The 20,464-nt window shown below is 47.7% G+C and overlaps 9 protein-coding genes across 9 annotated transcripts; 4 read left to right on the plus strand and 5 right to left on the minus strand.

Annotated features, from left to right (window-relative positions):
• Positions 1-2,030: 2,030 nt before the first annotated feature.
• Positions 2,031-4,651, minus strand: N7481_002444 (nitrogen permease regulator 3 family protein; the record flags this gene model as incomplete). Its single annotated transcript, XM_057261663.1, has 2 exons — positions 2,031-3,400; positions 3,454-4,651. 2 exons carry the CDS (start codon positions 4,649-4,651, stop codon positions 2,031-2,033), a joined length of 2,568 nt encoding a protein of 855 aa, XP_057126595.1.
• Positions 4,652-4,904: 253 nt separating this feature from the next.
• N7481_002445 (coiled-coil-helix-coiled-coil-helix domain-containing protein) lies at positions 4,905-5,604 on the minus strand (the record flags this gene model as incomplete). The annotated part of the gene is made up of 3 exons (XM_057261664.1): positions 4,905-5,082; positions 5,157-5,423; positions 5,555-5,604. 3 exons carry the CDS (start codon positions 5,602-5,604, stop codon positions 4,905-4,907), a joined length of 495 nt encoding a protein of 164 aa, XP_057126596.1.
• A 480-nt stretch (positions 5,605-6,084) lies between these two features.
• On the plus strand, positions 6,085-6,773 carry N7481_002446 (GFA family protein; the record flags this gene model as incomplete). The annotated part of the gene is made up of 3 exons (XM_057261665.1): positions 6,085-6,092; positions 6,178-6,357; positions 6,467-6,773. The coding sequence occupies 3 exons, from the start codon at positions 6,085-6,087 to the stop codon at positions 6,771-6,773; spliced, it is 495 nt and encodes a 164-aa protein (XP_057126597.1).
• A 2,043-nt stretch (positions 6,774-8,816) lies between these two features.
• N7481_002447 (putative flavin-containing amine oxidase) lies at positions 8,817-10,300 on the plus strand (the record flags this gene model as incomplete). Its single annotated transcript, XM_057261666.1, has 3 exons — positions 8,817-9,143; positions 9,201-9,414; positions 9,552-10,300. The coding sequence occupies 3 exons, from the start codon at positions 8,817-8,819 to the stop codon at positions 10,298-10,300; spliced, it is 1,290 nt and encodes a 429-aa protein (XP_057126598.1).
• Positions 10,301-10,507: 207 nt separating this feature from the next.
• N7481_002448 (uncharacterized protein) lies at positions 10,508-11,110 on the minus strand (the record flags this gene model as incomplete). The annotated part of the gene is made up of 1 exon (XM_057261667.1): positions 10,508-11,110. One exon carries the CDS (start codon positions 11,108-11,110, stop codon positions 10,508-10,510), a length of 603 nt encoding a protein of 200 aa, XP_057126599.1.
• Positions 11,111-13,501: 2,391 nt separating this feature from the next.
• Positions 13,502-14,769, minus strand: N7481_002449 (uncharacterized protein; the record flags this gene model as incomplete). Its single annotated transcript, XM_057261668.1, has 2 exons — positions 13,502-14,554; positions 14,608-14,769. 2 exons carry the CDS (start codon positions 14,767-14,769, stop codon positions 13,502-13,504), a joined length of 1,215 nt encoding a protein of 404 aa, XP_057126600.1.
• A 739-nt stretch (positions 14,770-15,508) lies between these two features.
• On the plus strand, positions 15,509-16,879 carry N7481_002450 (RraA family protein; the record flags this gene model as incomplete). The annotated part of the gene is made up of 1 exon (XM_057261669.1): positions 15,509-16,879. One exon carries the CDS (start codon positions 15,509-15,511, stop codon positions 16,877-16,879), a length of 1,371 nt encoding a protein of 456 aa, XP_057126601.1.
• Positions 16,880-17,379: 500 nt separating this feature from the next.
• Positions 17,380-18,333, minus strand: N7481_002451 (HpcH/HpaI aldolase family protein; the record flags this gene model as incomplete). The annotated part of the gene is made up of 4 exons (XM_057261670.1): positions 17,380-17,642; positions 17,695-17,930; positions 17,977-18,128; positions 18,184-18,333. The coding sequence occupies 4 exons, from the start codon at positions 18,331-18,333 to the stop codon at positions 17,380-17,382; spliced, it is 801 nt and encodes a 266-aa protein (XP_057126602.1).
• A 957-nt stretch (positions 18,334-19,290) lies between these two features.
• Positions 19,291-20,185, plus strand: N7481_002452 (uncharacterized protein; the record flags this gene model as incomplete). Its single annotated transcript, XM_057261671.1, has 2 exons — positions 19,291-19,504; positions 19,566-20,185. 2 exons carry the CDS (start codon positions 19,291-19,293, stop codon positions 20,183-20,185), a joined length of 834 nt encoding a protein of 277 aa, XP_057126603.1.
• Between the last annotated feature and the right edge of the window lie 279 nt (positions 20,186-20,464).

The following is a 20,464-nucleotide window of genomic DNA, read 5'->3' on the forward strand; positions in this document are numbered from 1 at the left end:
GGGAAGGAGACGCACGAGAAGGTGAGGTTAGGGTGAGGGGGAAGAGGGGAGTGGTGAAGATGAGAAGAGTGCAAAATAATAATTTTTGGTAATCAGGGCCGGCTGTGGTAGCGGGGGTTCATACGTGGGGTATTGGTATTACCGTATTATACGTAGGTATACCTGCCCCTACATAAGCCTACTTTGCTAGTTACTGCACTGCAGTAGGAACAATAAATAGTACTTCTGATTTAGGATCTATTCTCTATTCTCTATTCACTATTCCCCATTATCTATGACAGCATTGCACATCTTACTCCTCCCCTTCCTATTCTCTCAATGTTGCACAGCCCAAGGTTTTCCACGGCATGTACTAGTCGTACATCTCCATGCTGGAGCATTACCGCCCGTTACACTAGGTACTACAACACCACAGAGAAATTTAATATATTAACTGGCACATAAAGAAGTCCTTCTCCTTCTCCTCCATTTTCACTCTTTCTTCCAAGGTTTCTTTTTTCCTTTGTGGTGGAGTTATTGAATGTCGTGGATATCTTGTCGCTAAGGTCTGGATGTATACGAGTAGTAGAGCTGGACCCAACAACCGAGCCTCAAGAACTGTCACAACCGGAACCAATGACAGTGTCCACTTGCAGTTGCAGTTTTCCTCGGGCATTCCGAGTCCCTCGCCGATTCAATTACGAGTATTGATATTAACAGTATACCCATGGATACAGTATCTCCAAAGAGATACCCCATCTTCGCGTCCGGTCCCCCCTGTGTTGAATAAAGGGAGACCAAGGGTATACCAGTATACAACTCACTGTATTGTGTGTCAGACTTTTCGGTCGAAAGCCCTGGATCTTGGGTAAAAAGTGGACATGAACGGCACATTTTCATTTTCATTTTCAATTTCATTTTCATTTCCATTTCCATTTTTTTTCTAACGTCGCGGGGGCTCCACCGGGCGCCCCTCTATTCAAGACCATTGGCTGGCTTCGGGTGCGAGAGTATTCCAAGGTTCTCTTCAGGGTACTGTTAGATGTTGAATAGGTAGGCAGTAGGTCTGTGGTCCTGGGATGGCAGAGAATTTAAAAATAGTATCAATTGTGCCATATAGTATAATACTAGTATCATGATCATGGTGTACATATCGAAGTCCTATTATTTAAGAACACTGGAACTCCCTTCTTCAGACAGCCTGAATCTTCACAGGATGCAGAACCGGATATACAAACCGTACAAGCAGTACGATCCGGCCGGCCTCGGGTACCTGACAAGTGTAATTTATGTACGAAGTACGTCCGCCCTGGAGAACCCCATCCCATCACATCCCACCCCTCTCTTCCAATTCGGTGCGACGGAATGTGATGGGGCCCTGATGATGCTTGGGCTGTCTCGGGGCCCTCCCTCTACATTGCCCTGTGCTTGCAAGGTTTTCTCGCAGGGTCCCTGGAGATCGCAATGGCCATGCCTTGTCATACTTGGTAGCGACCAAGCATGTGTTGGTATAAACCCTATGCTCCCAGGCGTAATCCATGATGTTCACCTGCCAGAAGTTACAATTCTGACATTTCTTGATATGTTGCTTGCTTGCTCTTTCCCCCACAGACTACCAATTCGGCACCGCGATTAGGGCTGAGGGCACGCGGAATCCGTCGGGATGGATGTGGGTTTGTAATTGCGTTACGACCGGCCTTTTGCGACGCCGCGGCTGGGCGTCGCGGATGGGCGGGTATCGGTATTACGGCTTTTTCTCGGACTGTACTAGTAGGTACTACATACGAGTATGTCCCAAATCACCTGGACAGTAGTTGGTATGTAGCAAATTGAAGACATAGCTTTAGATAATTTAGATACTCATCCATACAGTTGCATGAAAATTGGCTTCCAAAGTACTAGTAGAAACAACATTGGTATCATGCACAGCGCCAAAGACAACATAACCAGAACTTTGACTCCAAACTTTTCCCCCAATGTATCACTTCTCTCCCACCCCAAGTCATTATTAAAAAAAAAAAAACACTTGATAACTTTCTTCAAGCTAGTAGTTACCAGTGTCGCACCCCGACAAGCACCTGCTCTCTTGCATCAAGCTCAAGCGAACCAACCGGCCCCGTCACAACCCCCAACCGCGTAAGAACCTGCCAAACCAGTTTACGCTTCAAGCTCTCGCGAACGGGGATCTTCTCCAACGCATCCGAACCATTAAAATATTTCAAAAACACCGGCCAGTATTTCTTCAACAAAGTCTGCAGATCTTTCGGCGCAATGTCCGGGCTCATTCCAATCATCTGCTGCCCTGGCCCAGGCTTGTCCGGGAACCGCGCGACAATCTCGTCCATCCATCGAGATTCCAGCGGCGATGCGCGGTGCGGCGAGAGAATTAGCGAGGAGAGGCGGAGGGCGGTCGATCGATCGAGGAGCTTATGCGAGGTGCGCAATTGGGCATGTGGATCGTATCGGCCTGGCATAGGCGTTTCGTCTCCGCTGCCATGACTGGCGAGGGAGGACGAGGACGACGAGGACGCGTCGTCATCGCTGTCTGAGTCTGAATCGTCGGTGACAGTGGAATTCGAATTGTTGCCTTTGGCGAGATATCGGTCGACTTCTTCTTTGCGCAGGGCTGTTTCAACTGCTAGTTTGATCTCTGGGGTTACCTTGATCCGTGCGAATGTTCTGAGCTGCGTCACCCAGCCGCCGCGGAGTAGCCATGCCAATATGGCAAAGTAGGTCTCCTTGTGGTCTTTGCTTGGGATAAAACTCCCATAGGGGCGGGGTGTGCCGCTCAGGGCGGAGAGCATCTTGGGAAGACTGGGCAGAGTCGGGAATGCTGTTTGGTAGGCGATCGTAGCGATTTCTAACTTGCTCAGGTCGCAGTTTGGAGAGACGATATAAGTGTCGCGTTGGTGGATTGGAGGGATGGCGCGGGCACGGCGCCAGTATACCAGATGGCTGGCCAACATCTGGATGGTATGCAGTGGAATTCCCGAATAGAGGGATATTTGGGCGAAGGATTTGGTTGGCTTGGTACATCGGATATAATGGGCAAGTGCTGGGGCTAGGGCGCCCCCGGAAGCTTCGACATCCTTAATGATTGAAGCCTCGCTGTCTAGCAGAAGCAGTGCGAAGTGCTTAGCCAGAACCTGATGTGGCGCATTGTTCTCATCGGCGGCAGGGTCATCAACCGGTGTAGCGCTGTCTGCAGTTGTCAGCCAGAGACCTGGATACGCCTTATCCGTCGGTCCAGGAAGGTACGGCGTGGATGTCAACGGTGGGATCTGTAGCGAGATGGAAACATCCGGACTGAGCGAGACAGAAGCGATCTTTGATGCTGAGATGCTTGTGTAGACCGTATATATAGCCCTTGCTAAAGAAGACTGGTTGATCAACTCTGAATATAGATTATGGACGGGTGTTTCTAGAGAACCATTAGCTTGCGAGTTGGTAAAGGAGAAGAACGGCAGATCTGACTGGATTCTCGTGCTTTTCTTCGCACTTGAAGGATGTGCTGGGATTCCTTCCACACATATCCCGTGCGAGCTTGCTCCCACTTAAGCGCCTTGGCGAATTTCTTGATAATATTCTCATATATCTCCTTGACGCGCCCAGAATACTCCAGCAGTGGCGGATCCATAACAAAAACCATATTGAACATCGTCATATGATCCTTATCTTCCGGGTCATCATCATGATCATCGACAGTCTTCCCGATCTTCGCACTGGCCAACGAGTTCCGCTTAGTATCAGTAGGCGAGACCAGCGAATCCGCAATAGAAGCAATGCTAGACCCCATGTCAGGCGAAACGACTCCATCCTCAACCTGCGTCTCATCCGCATTCTCATTATGGCCGAGTTCTCCACCCTCCCACTCAGCACGAGGCTTCTTCTTCTTTTTCCGGCGCTGCTTGCGCCAATTCCCATCCTCACGCACAAAGACCGGCCACCCAATCAATGCCAGATCATTAATGCCTACCTCGTAGCGCCGCTTATGCCACGACCGTGAAGGACTGAGTAACTTTTCCCACACACTCCCCGGTAATCCCAGAAGCGACTCCCACGGCGCGCGTGACGAAGACCCAGACCCATCAGGCTGATCCGACGCCCCATCATCCTCCGCATCGGACATTGCACCTCCACGCTTCCGAGTCGATCCCCGACCAGAACCCAGCGAGCCCGGTCTCTGTGGCTCTATCGCACCCGGCGATGCGGAGATCATGCCATGATCGTCGAGTCCGAAGTTGCTCGCCCTCCGGCTGGGTATGAGGCTTGCACTGACATGTGAGCTCCCGCCGAGGTAGGTGGACGAGTTCTGGGTGGGCGGCTGCGTGTCGCGCTCGCGGTCGTCGTCTTCATCGTCGGAGCTGAGGCCGCTCTCGTCGCTGGAGCTTGAGTCCGTGTTCTTGCCGCCTTGTCTGCTGCGCGTGCGGGAGATGCGGCGGCCGCCCTTGGTCGTTGTCTTGAGTCGGGTTTCGCTGAGCGGTTTGGGCGGGTAGTGGAAGACGAGTCGGGGGCCGGTACGTGATCGTACGATTAATATTATCGCTACCAGACATGGGTCTGGTGGGCGGGCGATTGATGACATTATATTAGGACATGGGGATGGGGGGGGAGGGGTTGGAGATGTGTAGCTGGTGAGGGTTGGGCGGAGTTCAAAATGGCTTCCCCGCATGCGCGGGCCCAATCGGTGAATGGGGTGATTACCAAGTGCTTCAGTGATACTGGGTAATTCATACCTCTAGTAGAACAGGATACGATAACTACTTTTTTCTTGACTATCGAAATGGAATTGAGTGTATTTCATTAGTGTACAACGCCTCCAATCAACGCCAATCAAGTGCAAACTCGCGGCCTCGTGCGGCTGCCATCGGTTTCTACAATATCATACAAGTCTTCCCTTCCTCTCCATTTGAGTGTCTTCCAACTCAATTTTTATTCTCCGTCCCTTGTGCTGATTGCATTTCTGGGACGCTGCCCTTCTTTTGATCTTCCTTGAAGATCAGCCCGAGATTCTCGAAGTTGTCCGGCGCCATCAAATTCCTGCGAGAAAAGAACCCCATTGTCAGCATTGCATTCGACCAGCGAGCCACCAAATTATCGCAACTGCTCTTGATAATAATGTCTGGCTCAAGGATTTGCTTTCTCGCCGCCACGATTCGGAATTGGAGGCAACGTACTTATCCATCCGGCAGGTGAGGTATTCCTTAGCCAACTTCCGGCATGCCTCGTCATTGGTGCCCCGATTGGATTTGATGCATTTCAAATATCCGGAGATGATATGCTTGCATTCTCCTATATCAATCGAGTGGTATATTAGCGACGATCCGTCTTCGGTGTGGTGGGACGACGTGTAGGGGACTAATTGGCGGGTCGTAGAGGATGTGGCACTGCGAACGAACTCGAACTCACCTTCGTGGTCAAGAGGAAAGCTACCGCGTTCAGGCCTGTAAGAAATGCATATCCAAATGGTCAGCGAATAAGTTCACCGATAGACGGCTGGGGTATCTGCCCATCTCGGGGGAAGCGGAGCGGAGCGCATTTCTCAAGACTGCGAATCTCGACCACCGACACTCACGGGGTAGGCTTGTAATTGACCGAACCACCTCCGGGGGCTCCGAAACTCATTTTTGTATAGATCAAGAGGTTCGTCTCCGCAGGAAAAGCAGTGACTGGCTTGGGGGCGGAGATGTTTCGTCGAAAACGAAGAAGCGCAGCAGAGGCGGCGGGAAGCAAACCGAGCAAAGCAGACAAACACCGCCTTCAGCCAACCAGAAGCCCATTTCGAGAGCGATGATGTAGTTCTACAGCAACCTGCACTCGGACCTACGCAATTGTCGAATAATCTCGAAGAATTTCGTATTTATGCACAATTGAATCATCTCGTGTCTGCATGTCTTGTTTGTTTCGCATTTTGCATTCAAGTTCGGTGTTGGGTGTACTTCCCCGCTCGGGAAGTATATAATTACACTGTGACGTCCGACGGCTTCCGAAACTTGAACCTTTCAACATCACCTGTGGCTTGCATAACCAAGATTCGAATTCTTCCCGATATTGTTACATTGCCATTTGCCAAGTCTTGACATCGAGCTATATACCTCGTCCAGCATGCCTATGTATGTCCATATAACAAGTTGAAGTACCAGGCTCATTCCGCGTTCCCGCCTGGGCATCCGAAGTGTGTCACTAATCATTGAACAGGAAACTAGACGGAAGCTGCCAATGCGGCGGCGTGAGATTCACCCTGCAATCCAACACTCCTGTTCCATATCAACTATGCGCTTGCAGCATTTGTCGCAAAGTGGGCGGGCACATGGGTGCGGTGAATCTGGGTGGAATCGCGGATAGTTTGCGAGTACTTCAGGGCCAGCATTTGATCAAGTGAGTACTACTATCGCCTCAGGCTGGGCATCTGGACAGTACTATTCATTATATTCCCAAAGACTGTAAATCATATCCATTGTAACTGACCCGATACTCTATAACACAGGAAGTACAATGCGATCAAAGACCGTGGCACTTCGAACGAAGAGCGTTGCTCCTCAGAGCGGAACTTCTGCTCCGAGTGTAGCGCCATGCTTTGGCTCTGGGACGCTCACTGGCCCGAACTCGTTCACCCTTTTGCTTCGGCCATTGACACCGACTTGCCCGTGCCAGACGAAATGGTTTGTATTATGAATGCCTCGAAGCCTAGTTGGGCGAGATGGCCGGAAGGGAAGAAGGTTGTGTATGATGTTTACAATGGGGAAGTGAGTCTTGAAGGGTGGCATAAGAAGCATGGACATTGGGTCGAGTAGATTTCGTACAGGTAGGCGCGGGCTTAAGGAATGCAACAAATACTACTCCTGAGTACGGATATGAAGAATTACAAAAAAAGAATATTGTGAAGACGAGGAAATGTATTCAAGCATTGCTATGTGGGTATCTCAGGGGTATCATAGTTCTGCAAAGCTTGTTAGCAATGGATCATTATAGATAATGAGTGGCAACATCAGTAAGATGAGAGGGCAGTCAGTTCTCCAAGGTGAATTGTGGTATATTTCCTCAATGTGAATTCGGAAGTAACAGCAAAAGTGTTTGTCATCACGGTAGGCGGGGGTATAGTGTAGGGGAATGTTGTTGAGGGAAAGTCTTACAATTAATCATTATGAATAGAATATCTATTGCGGATGGTGAAGTCCTAGATTGATCATGCTGGTCAGCAACGGCATTCAGGGAAAAAATGCAAATTGTTGAAATGCAAGATCAAAACATGGCAATTATATCAGTCTGTTGACGAGAATTAGCAAGCGAGTCCGGGTCGATAGCAGAGGAGAAAAGACACATACCTCATTAAATCAGAATTTTTGTTTAATGTTCATTCCCAACACGAAGTGCCGGGTCAAACAGTGTGAATAAAAGTTCATCATAAAACATTGGCCATGTGGATGTTGTGCAACGACGCAAGAAGACGAAGAAAGAATGTGATTACCTATAAGCACTTTGTTAGACAAATCATTCTGTGAAGAAATATTGTGTAGATGCCAGCAGAAGTGCATATGGGCAAAGGATCAGGTGACGAGTTCTCAACAAGTATTCCACTTTCCATACGTCCCAGAGTTTGTACGCTCTGTTTTGATGTCCGCAGGTTGGTGGATACGTTATGTCCGCCCGTTCGTTCAAATTATCTTCATGTAAAGGCATAGAGGCCGGGCAAGGAAGAGATGGAAGAGGGGATTCGATGTGTACCTATCCAAGTAACTTTATTAGCAATGGATTCACCAAAAATAGCTGATGCAAAATTGGAGGCAAAGTTGAGTTTTTGTCAGACAAGGCTGAAACTTAATAGTATGACAGATTCCACATGATAACTTAAGATTGAGGAATGCCTTTGCATGTCTTTATGATCATCATCCAAAGGGGGGAGGGGGAAAAGATGCAGATTGCGAAACGCAATGCGTGAGAAATTCCTTACCTTTTAATTTTTCATAATAAAGAGAAAGAGACAAGAACAGCCATAATTAAACTGTCCCTTGTGTCTCCAGGGGGATGTCGAATGGGAGCTTGAAGAGCTTGGAGCTCCAAGCTCGCTGAAAAGCTCAGAAAAAAAAAGTTTCGCGAGCACGGGAGAGAAGAAAAAAATTGTGGGCGGAAAATCGGGTTATAAATTGCGGTACGGCGGGCAGGACGAGCTCAACGCGCAGTTTTGACTGCCAAGCGAAGCAAACCAGACAAACCGCACAAACCTGGCAAACACTCCCAAGTCCCTTGTTCTCTGCCTCATTCTCTCATCTCACTCTCTTACTCACTCTTCATACTTCAGGTTATTTTCCGATGCAAAGAAATATGATCGTACATGCCAGTACGTATAAAGTGGAAATTTGAGGCAGCTATACCGAGTTATTACTTCCGGGTCCTTAGATAATTTGTTCGCAGTTCTCGCTTTCCAAAAGGTTGATCGTTCCAACACCGGACTTGCCAATTGATCGTGAATTGCGCTGGGGCTTTTGGAGCGGAAAACTGCAGAATTTGATTTCTATAGCAAGGAACCATGGATGGTGTGTTTCAAATGCTTCTGAATGGGTAGATGGTTGGTAACAAAGGCGGTTTAATATGAATACGAAGCCACGATATCCCATAGATGAGAATTCAAGATAAATTAGTCGAGTATGACACAGTGTTCCTGGTAGGTAAACAACAGTAAACAGTAATATTTTCAGTGGTTCAGCATCAGCGAATGATGGGCTGATGCAACCTGCAGCCTCGGCGGTCTCGGCAGTGCAGACAAATGCAACGTTCAGCTTCTCCACCTGCTTCCTTTCTTGCCATTCCACGCTCAACAACACAGATCCAAGCGCAATATGACTATCAAAACTGTATTTGATGTGATAGTAGTCGGTGCAGGCCTCAGTGGTCTCCAAGCAGCCCATGTGGTCAAGGCCGCAGGGCTGACCGTTTGTGTTTTGGAGGCTACCGGGCAGGTGGGGGGAAAGACGCTTACAATGAGATCAACCGAGAGAGGATTCAACGATTTGGGCGCAGCATGGATAAACGATACAAATCAGAGCGAAATGTTTAAGTTATTCCAGCGATATGGCATAGACGCAGAGGTTCAGCGTGCCTGTGGCGATGATGTCATCCAGCTGGCCGACGGATCTGTGATAAAGACCCCTTATGGCCAGTTTCCGGTCTGTTCCTTTTCCTATCAAAGGATATTCATATTCTCATTGCTGATGCGGATATAGGGCGATGCAAAGTTACTTCAAGGACTGCTGGAGCTACTCCGGACAGAAGCGTCTAAAGTCAATTTGAACAATCCCTGTGATTCTGACGGTGCCAAGGACATCGATAAATTGACATTTCGAGAATTCTGCGTCCAAAGAACGGAAAATGCAGAAGCATCTGGGATCGCAGATACTGTCTGCGCAGCATTGCTCGGAGTGGAGAGCAATGAAGTCAGTGCACTCTACATGCTCCATTATTTTAAGTGCGGCACCGGCATCGACAATCTACTCTCCGACGGGAAAGATGGAGGGCAGTACTTGAGAAATAGACAAGGTATGGTCGAACGAAACTTAATACACGTAATTCTGGAGCTAACGGGCTAGGAAACCAAACAATCTCGAAGAAATTATCTGAAGAGCTTGATCCGAACACTGTGAAACTACAAACACCAGTTGTTTCGATCGACCAGTCTCAAAAGGACAAATGCGTAATTCGCACAGCAACTGGAGAAACAATCTACTGCCGCAAAACTATTATCTCGATTCCAACGACATTATATCACACAATCTCCTTCAATCCACCATTACCTGCAACAAAGATCACCTTGAGTGACAATGCAGTAATGGGCTACTACAGTAAGATGATCTTCGTCTTTAAAGAGCCCTGGTGGCGCAAAGCCGGCTTCTCAGGTGTCTTGAACCCCGAAACGGGGCCCATTAGCTTTACCAGAGATACCAGCATCCCCGCAGATGATCAGTGGTCAATTACCTGCTTTATCGTTGGGGAGCGTGGGAGGGCATGGTCGAAGCTTTCTCGATCAGCTCGCTATAATCAGGCTTGGGGGCAAATAAGTCAGTCTTTTGGGAAATTTGTTCACAGTGTCCCTGCGCCTTCGAATCACTTGGAAATGGAGTGGTCAAAGCAAGCTTTCTTTCTCGGTGCCCCTTGTCCAGTCATGACACCAGGGACCCTCACGAGCGTGGGAGAGAACCTCACCCAGCCGTTTAAGAATATCCATTTCGTGGGAACTGAAACTGCTACTGTTTGGCGGGGATATATGGAGGGTGCCGTCCGCTCTGGCCAGCGGGGAGGTGCTGAGGCTGTGAAAGCTTTGTGCTGACTCTGATGACCTAAGACAAAGTCTGGTATTTAGCATGAACCTGAGAAAGAACTACAAGATCCAATATACTTATCAACAAAGTAGACCGATTAACGGTTGAATACCAGTGGATATTTTATACTTTCTTTATGAGAAATTATGTGCGGTTAACCATGTCCTTCATACATTGGAAATGGATATAGAACAATTAAATATCTACCACAATCATTAGAATAACCCCGCAACAGCAACAGCAGCAGCTCCAATAGGTGCAGCCGTAATTAACGGTCGGAGAGGACCTGCGGCTACATTGGAAGTTGTGGTAGCTGCAGATGTAGGCAATGAATCGATACCACCGGTTACAGTCAATTTGTACGAGGTGACAGATTTCGAAGGGATATTGGAAGTTGTAGCCGAGGTCGAGGTTGCATATTCTATGCCAGAGGCGGAGCCCGTGGCCGAATAACTGAATGAACAGGACGCAGATATAGAACTAGCAGTAAATGTGCAGTCAAAGTCTCTGTAGGCAGTGATTTGCAATCCACCTGTCCGTTCGGCAGTATAGACTCCGGTGAAGCTGAAGGTACCAGGTCCCTGGATCATGGTGAAAGGAGTCTTGACCTGACAGTCAGTAGTTGGGGCATCACTCAGGCAGCTGATAAGATATGTTGTAGCGTCCGCATTGATGCCGGCAACACTGGCAGCGCCGCTTGTATAGCGAGGAATATGAGAGTTCCAGAGGTATGCGTTTCCGAAAAACCAAATTGAGGTTGTACTTTCTGCAGTGACAAAGGCGGCGAAAGCAAGGAGAAGAACGATAGAGAAATTCATTTGGTTGTTTATGTTTGAATTATGATTGGAAAGGCAGGTAGAAGGGTAGCTACGGAGTAGACTCCGAAAACTTCGTGGTATGGCGCGAAGAACGCAAAACTATCGAAAAGTCCACGTTTTGATATGAATTCGGCCTATTTAACTTGCAGTGGAGGGTTAGTGCGCCTTGTCTGGGGCCAAACAGACGCCTGAACTGCCTTACGGATCGCCAAGTTACAATTGGCTCTGCCTATAAGCAAATTGCGAAAGGTATCGTATTTCGCCCGTCCCAAGGCTTGGCCGTCTGACTTGTTTTTACGCCCGAGTCAGAAACAAACGGCAGTCTTTGATTGACTCATTTGAAGTCAAAGCGGGGCCCAGATGCCAGCTAGGGCCTCGGGGCATCGGGCGACTGGCGGCCGCAGAAGTTAATTAGCCCATCGAACAAGGCTGACTCTAAACGGGGATTATCAGCCACCCACAGGAATGGGGTTTGCACTGAGCTAACCGAATAATCTCGAGCACGTGGCAGCACTTTTCAAAAGCCTTGAATGAAAAAGATTGCTCAGCTTCCCTGACCAACCGTTTTTGACGTTTGCATCTAGAAGCCAGCATTTTCGTCCTTCATTAAGTGAGTGAATTTTAATTCTTCTTTCATGATGTCCCAACAACTTTAAGCATTAAAACCCCCATTTTTATTTTGAACTTGAAGATACACTGCTTAGGTAACGGAGAATGGGATATTTTATTCGTAGGAGACAAAGAACTTGAAGTAGTACGACCCAAGCTTTGAATGCGGGCCCTTTGTTCTTAAACGAGGAATGGCAGCTTAAAGACCCAAAGGGACCCAGCATGAGAAATATCGCGACGAGATATTATACCTGAAAGAGTGAGACAAGATGGAAAGCATCAATTTTATATCATCAATCGCCCCATTTGTGATGGGCTTGAGTTGGCTCTTCACACATTTTCTGAACTACCTCGAGAGGCCAATCAGATTACACGAGACTTATCACCAAGGATGGCGGGCATAAAGATGAACTCGAAGAGAGCAACTCAGCTGGCCCGTACCATGAGCGCCAAAAGGTGGGGGAGAAGTGGCGAAAACTGATCGAAAATACCAAGGAGTCCGATTTTCAACTTCCCAAATCAAGTCTTATATTTCAGCATGTCGATGAAAATGAGTCCCTAGTCGTTAAATGTGAACTTGTGTCATATCCTTTCTCTGTTCAGGAAGGCAGAGTTTCTCGGCGGAGCACCTACAGAGATCATTCGATTATATGTTGGAGAAACTACTTGGCAACGATTCTGCATTAAACAGAACAGAGATGATTTTCTCTGGGCAGGTTACACTGGACCAGGTAAGATAATAATCGAAAATCTCTACAGATCAAAGACATCTATGGCACCTCATGTGTCTGAAGTTACCCAGGCTGTATACGAGCGCGACCATCCACTCGAGTCTTTGAAACACATTTTTGTGCGTGTAGGAGCCGGCCAACAAACAATGACATGTATCTAGGACAATCTGAATGCTAGCGGAAAGTCCTGGCGGGAAAGTGGGCTGCTCACTTGGAAGTCTGCTTGATCGCAATATGATGCATTCTTGGGCTCTCCCCTCGGTAGAGCTATTGCATACTTCATGCTGGGGGCACATAAAAGAGGCACGAGACAGATAAAGCAGATTCATGCCTGTCCTCAAAATGAAGACTCGGCTTAAGTATGGTTTGATATTGGGAATTGTTTCGACTTCGAACGGCAAAAAAGGTTCATCGCAATGGCTCGTCTCATAGTGCACATGGTCAAAACAACATTAAGTTACGCAGAGTGGCTGAGTCGAGGAAGACGGAGTTGGTGGGGTTTCTGGCAAAGACGCGAGGAGCGAAGGGCAGCCAAAGCACCGAGAAAAGTACCAGTTGGTAGTAGTTGGAATAGAGCGGGACTAGAACTAGTAGGAAACTGGGATGAATGAATGAATATGTCATTTTTTGAAAGAAATCCAAGCTCAATCAATGGAGAAATAGTAAAGGAGTTAGAAAGAGACACCATTGTCAAAGCGATTAACCCATAAAATAGGCATGTATAGCATCTCTTAAAGGTCCGACAGAATGGCAACGAATAGCAGAAAGAATTTCAACCAGGGATTTGATCATAGACAGTTTGAATGGAAAGTTGCTGACCATTCGATATAGAGTGTGGGCTTTAGAATGCCAGCAATCGAAACTAGTAAGTATTAAGGCAAAGTGAGAGGCATGGAGTAGTTATCGAAGTGATTAGGGGAATGTGTAGATAATTTAATCAAAAGGCTGGACAACTTGAAGTAATTATTCAAAGACCATTCTTCTGACTTCGGTAACATTTCATCGTGTCGCACTGCAAACCTTGAAACTGACAGGATCATCATCCGTGCAGCTAGCCTTTTGTAACTTCGCCAATAGCGTGGACCACATGTTGCAGATTGCCTTCATTCAGCCCACACACACTGATGCGGCCTGACGGCAACAAATAGATATGGAACTCGTCTCGAAGTCGGGAAACCTGCTCCTTCGTCAAGCCCGTATAGCTGAACATTCCAATCTGCGTTTCCACATGCGACCAGTCCTGCAGCGTCTTTTTCTCCAGCGCGTGCCTCAACTCGCATCTCATGATCTTAATTCGTAAACTCATGGTGTTCAAATCATCTTCCCATTGGACTCTCAAACCACGGTCACCCAGGACCTTCTGAACAATACTTGCCCCAAATCGAGGTGGATTGGAATATTCCCGTCGTACAATCGTCTTCAGTTCATCACGCGCGCCCTGTGCCGAAACATTCCGCGGTAAGACCAGGTGTAAAGCACCGACACGCTCACCATAGAGCCCAAAGTTCTTCGAGAATGACTGCGCAACACACAAGCCTGGATGGTTTTCGAACGCAAGAACCTTTTCTGTAAAATGACGAACCGCCCACGCGTCGCCGTCAACATCACCAGTCGCAAAGCCTTGGTATGCACTGTCAAAGACGACAAATAGCATTCTTTGATGACATAAATCAGCAATCTGCCGCCACTGAGACTTTGACAGGTCCACACCAGTGGGGTTGTGTGCGCAGGCTTGCAGAACGACAATGTCATTGGGCTCGGCCTGATCCAGGGTGTCCATCATCCCAGCCATATCCACTTGTTTTGTACTGGAAGAGTAGTACGGATACTCTGCAACTGTGACCCCAGTCGCCTCCCATATAGATTTGTGATTGATCCAGGTCGGCGATGGAATGAACACGCGGTTTGGGCGAAGTCGGTCGGCCAAGAATGTGGCAGCAAGGTGGTTTGCACTTGTACCGGACACCGTTTGAATTGACCCAATGTTATCTTGAAAGCTGGATGCGACGGGGCCGAAGATAAGTTCCTTTGCCAGGTTGATGAACGTTGGCGAGCCTGCTATTCCCAAATATTCGTGATTTTCATCGCGAAGCTGCTCCTTTGCCTGTACTGGTCGTTAGTCCCTGGGTTTATACTTCAAAATGCTGGTGGATGTACCGTTCTAACGCTGGGCAAAACCCAGGGGTTTCCATTTTCATCACGATATGCTCCCGCGATCAAAGACACTTTGTTGGGGTGAGAGTCCGCTTCAAAATCGCCCATCAAACCGAAAGCAATATCCTCGGAAGGGATGGCAAGTTCAAGTAAATGTGTTTTCATTTTGCAATTTGGTTCCTGAGATGAAATTTCGACAGTGAACGTTTTTCTTTGGAGATGGTGTTGATGAGGTCTCACGCGTGTACCGAGGAAGCGATCTGGAAAGTAAGTGGACCTCGAGGCGGTTCAACGTCGAGAGAACATTATGTAGCCAGGATCATAAATCGAGCGAATCGCAGCGAAACCTATGGTCAAGCTTAGTACCAGCCATCTCTCATCTTTACCGATCCTTTCATTGGGGTCAAAAATGGCAGATATCGGTGAGTTACCAATATACCGTTTCGATTTACAAATCCAAATTAGTCACAACTTGAAAGCCCGAGTTGTGTTTAGATTCAATTTTGATATAACTATTCAAGTATGAGATTACCCTAAAATCGGCGTAATCTTACCTTCCCGCAGGTCTGAAGAATCCACTGGTTGTTGGGCTAGCTCGGTTGAACATCGGCAAACTCCTATTTTCGCCGATTTCGTAACCTACGATCATGGAAAGGCGATCGACCGTATACCGGATAATTCCCGATCTCTAGGACCATTAGTGCAACTGTCATTACGTACCCTACCATAATCTAATGGTTCTAGCTATGACAATCCCGCATGTCTGAAACCTACATATAGGTAGCCTGGGTGGAGTGGTGTGTCTTTCGCCTCTTCTGTTCTTCAAATTCAAGAAAGTCACTGTTGAATAAAATTACTACCCAGGTGTTTTCATTGCCTAGTACCGATCACCGCAACCGACACCATGAGTCAAGTCAGCATTTTGGAACGACTCTCAGTACTTGACACCAATACAGTGTCTGACGCCTTGGACTTTCTCCAGCTCAAAGGCGCTACATACGGACTACGACCTCTCTGGGACTGCCCAAAAATTGTGGGACGTGCAAGCACCGTGGAAGTGGGCGTCAAGAAACAAGCCGCACCCACGAAACATCTTCTCACACCAGTTATAGATGCGGTCACAACGGATGACCGTATCCTCGTCGTCTCCGGTGGTACAGAGGGTGTATCCTGCTGGGGAGACATAGTTGCCAATGCCTCACAAATGAAGAAAATCCGTGGAACAATCATCGATGGCATGAGCCGTGATATTGACGGTAGTCGAGGCATCGGATACCCCGTTTATGGTCGAGGCGTGACCATGATTAGCGCACGCAATCGGATTGTGCAACTGAACTCCGGTTTGCCTCTGCAGGTCCGGGGTGTCACGGTCAATGAAGGAGACTATGTGATTGCCGATAGATGTGGAACAGTGTTCGTCCCAGCTGAGCGCATTGAAGAAGTTTTGGACTTGGGAGAGAGGATCGACCATCGTCAGGCCCTTATGGTCAAGGAAGTTCTGGCCGGCAAACCCGTGTCTGAGGTCATGCATGACACGAAATTTGAGGCCATTCAACAGAATACAAAGACAGCATCCACCGTACCTGCCGCGAATACGCCCAATCGCAGGGATGCTAGTCTCGAAGATCAAGAGTTGTCAGCTCTTTTCGCCAACTCAGATACACCGGGAGTTTCTGATGCGCTTGATAAACTTGGAATCGCCGGCCAGGCATACAACATCATGCCTTTGGCTAATTACGAGGGAGTTACAGTCGGTCCGGCCTTCACAGTTCGCTACGTTCCCGCCAGCAGCCCACCGGGAAGTGTTGGTGACTTCATCGACGACGTCGCTATTGGTGATGTAGTGGTTATTGACAATGGTGGCCGCACCGACTGCACTGTTTGGGGCGATATAATGACCCAGTATGCTGGTCTACGTGGCATTGCTGGAACAGTTATCGACGGCGTATGCCGAGATGTGAATCGTGCGATAGACGAGAACTACCCGGTCTTTACAGCTGGACGTTGGATGAGGACCGGTAAAGATCGTGTTCAAGTTGGGGGCGTTAACGAGTCAATTGGCATCGGAAAGGTGCGGGTACAGCCTCGCGATATTGTCGTTGCCGATGCAAATGGTGTTGTTATTGTTCCTCGAGATCGAGCTCGTGAGGTTGCTGAGATCGCACGAAAGATCGAAATGAGTGAAGATGGAATCCGAGAATTGATCGTTGGCGGTGCCTCAATTGCGGAGGCGAGAGAAAAGCTCGGTTATCACACGTTGCAGCGCAAGGGATAGAAAATACTTGAACCCAGTTTCTAGGGCAAAGCTCTTGGCAATGGTCTAGGAGTCTTGGTTCTACCCATCCGGGGGAGATAGTAATAACGGGGTTGATTATTTGAAACGCTTGGCCTACCCCGATTACCTTTTTGCCTTTTTTCTGTTCATTTTTTTCCAGGTCAAAAGGTGCATGAGGGATGATGTATAACTACGATTGAGTAAGGACTTCAATATAACTTATACCAAGTTCGCAGAATCATGATGGTAATAACTAAGCCCTCGGATACTAGTACACACTTTGGTTACTGAGCAGATCGTCAATAGGAAAAGAAGAAGGAGAGCAACACAGCTGAGTATCTCGACGCACCAGATATTCCGGGCTTAGCATTTATATGATTGATGAAGATTATGGTGATCTTTAAAATGAAATTTGCCTCTCATTGGACCATGCTGGCATTAACCCTTCGTGGCTTGGCACTTTACTCCAGATGAGGATGTTTTGTCTTATTTGCAGTGCATCATGAGCGCGCAACTTGCAACTCACTCATATACCAATTTTGAAGCGCTCGAATATCGTAACTCATAGCGACACTGTCAAAAACCTTCAAGTGCTCTTTGCAAGATGCTCCGTCATTTGATAATCGACCGACCCATTTGCCATGCTTTTTGGCAGCTGCCACGATTTTTTCAATGGCGTTGACAAAGTCAGGCTCGCTACCCTTTGCGGGGACGTAACCAAGGACAGATAGAGCAAGGTCATTTGGTCCGATAAAAACCATATCTTGACCGAGGTTAGCGAAGTTTTCCAAGCGGGTGTGTATCTAGTTACTAACCTACACCGGGTACAGCACAGATGGCGTCAACATTCTCGATTCCGGCTTGAGATTCAATTTGAACGCATGTGATGATAGTTTCGTTCGCAATTTTCATGTATGTTGGAATATCGATGCCGTGAGCGATTGCTGGGAATGCCGAGCCCTGCCCGCGAAGTCCCTGTGGAGGGAATTTTGAACATTGGACAACGGCTTTCGCCTCTTCGGCGGTATTTATTTGAGGGACAACAATGCCACTTAAGATATTTTAGCACTGGAATAATGAGAATTTATACTACTTACTGTGCACCGGCATCCAAAGCTCTTTTGATCAAATCTGAGTGAGTCATTCTGAGCCGGACAAGCGGCGACACGCCCAAAGCAGCGATAGCGGCAGTTGAGCTATGCATGCCATCGTCACTGATATGACCATGTTCGCAATCTATGATAATGCCCTTTGTTATTATTAGTCAATATATGAAGTATGTAAAATCGAAGGTAGATACTGACATCGACACCAGTCAAAGCAACCACCTGAGCTGTTCGAAAAGACGGAAGGCCCAAGAAGGTCATAATCGGCTTAGCATTTTCTCGAAGCGCATTCAGCAGTCGTAATTGTGGATTCTGAATCAAGCTCGTCATGGTTGAAGGGAACGACATTTTCCGTTGAAAAAAGCAAATAACACGATTAATCGTTATTGCAAAATCACTGCGGGGAGAGTGACGAATTTCACGCTACGGAAATAGACACTGAAAGCAAAGCACATAAAACAAGGATTTAAAAAAAGGTATAGAATTCCTTTTTTGAGAGCGGATTGGGTGTTTGGTCCCCAGGTGTTCCCTGTCCAGGTGATTCATATTACTAGTATTCGCTCCCGAGGTCTGTGGTCGCCGGTGACATAGATTTATACCGATCGGGGACAAGGCCCGCAATAGTACTGATACCCGCACCTGGGCAGTTTGTAAAAGCAAGTGACAAAAAGCTCTTGCAGCAGTCACGGTATAAAGATATTTTGCCGAGCTGATTTCCAAGCATGGGTTACAGGTCATTTCTGCGATGGAAAAGATACAACTAACCGAAAGATCGCCCTCGGTGTTTTTATATCATACATACTTCTAAGAATGATGCTCACATGAACGGCAATTCCGTTTGAAAAGGACACCAATCCTAGAAGTGGATGAAATGACCCATTGCAATCCCTCGGAAACTTTGTAGTCGCCGCGATTACTTACTTTATTCAGGTTCTCGAAAATATTCAATTAAATATAAGTTAGATGACAGCAATGAAGTCGTCCTGAATTTTTACCTCAGCTGTCAAGTTGGATACCTCTACCATAGACTGAGCGGGCGAAAGGGGAATTCGGGGTCATACCTAGACTGATGCAAAGTCTGATATTATTGCTGCTGCTAGTGAAACAAGGAGACCCAAGTCCCGTACTGGTAAAGTGAGGCGGATTCAAGCTTTTATTTTATTTTAGTTTTGTGTTCAACGTTAAACATTCTTTTACTTCCTTGCAATGCGATATGACGTCATCGCGATCGAGGAAGTAACGCTCCTTCATTTGAGCGAATTGCAACTTTCAATACTCAATCATTCGATAAACTCTATCAACAAAATGGCAGGGGTTTCCCATGGCTTTGCGCTGGTAGCACCAGCCTCGAGGGGGCTAGGCCTCGCATTCGCCCAGCAATTGCTCACGAAAACCGAGCTTCCAGTCGTGGCTACAACGCGAAAGAACTGTACTGGAGTTCGAGACCGAATTCTTAACGGCAAGAATGTACCTTCCAGTGCGAAAGGACGACTTCGCTTGTTTGAGGTTGACGTGAAAGGTAATTGCGATAGCATTCCATTTCCAAGGTCCTGGGACAAGGGAGGTTCTAATGGCTACAGACGAGTCCACGATTTCGTCGATGGCAGACGCAATCCGGACGGATTATCCAGATACACCGCTTCGTCTAGCATTGACGGTTCCGGGAATTCTTCATGTTGAAAAATCGCCATCGCAAATCGATGCGGCAAGCGCACTAGACAGCTTTCAGGTGAATGCTCTGGGTCCGCTCTTGCTCATGAAACACCTGTCTCAATTTCTTCCGGCTAAGTCTACGCCTGAATTTCAAATCAAAAGCACATCAGAAACAGGAGGAGGAAGTCAACTAGAGCTACCGTCCCATGCAGTGTATGCGATGATGGCTGCGCGAGTGGGCTCGATTTCTGATAATTCTTCCGGTGGCTGGTACTCCTATCGTGCGAGCAAGGCCTCGGTATTCCAACTGGCAAAGACCTTTGACTTGTACCTGCGATCAAAGTCAGGGAAAAATGCTCTAGCTGTTGCGCTACACCCCGGGACTGTTCGCACGGATTTTACAAAGGATTTCTGGAAGGGTAGAGAAATGTTAGAGCCATTAGATTCAGCGGAGCGACTTTTGAAATTCCTAATCGGAATGTCGCCGGATTTTGATGGGGGGAGAGGCAAGTGTTGGGATTGGAAGGGAGACGAAGTATACCCGTGATAAACTTTCAAGTTCACTTTGAGAACGCACTCCACCGGACATTATATTCATCCCATGCCCAGGCGGGCCTTATTTCCCAAGGCCCGGGGAGCCTGCTAGGTTATTCCAAGCTATTGGTAGCGCTTCTAACCTTGAGATGTTGAACAAGAATGACCTCGTGCCAGTGGGCTTTTTTTATCTTCCAGGACCTACCATTTCAATAAAGATGCCAGGCGAGAATCGCCAAAATGAGGCTCAGCTGACCGGGGTCCACCACCGGGGTCCATGAAAGGGCCAAGA

Source organism: Penicillium waksmanii, assembly GCF_028829765.1.
Source record: "Penicillium waksmanii strain IBT 27052 chromosome Unknown utg000002l:1.0-3326099.0:1.0-3328782.0, whole genome shotgun sequence".
NCBI classification, from domain to species: domain Eukaryota; kingdom Fungi; phylum Ascomycota; class Eurotiomycetes; order Eurotiales; family Aspergillaceae; genus Penicillium; species Penicillium waksmanii.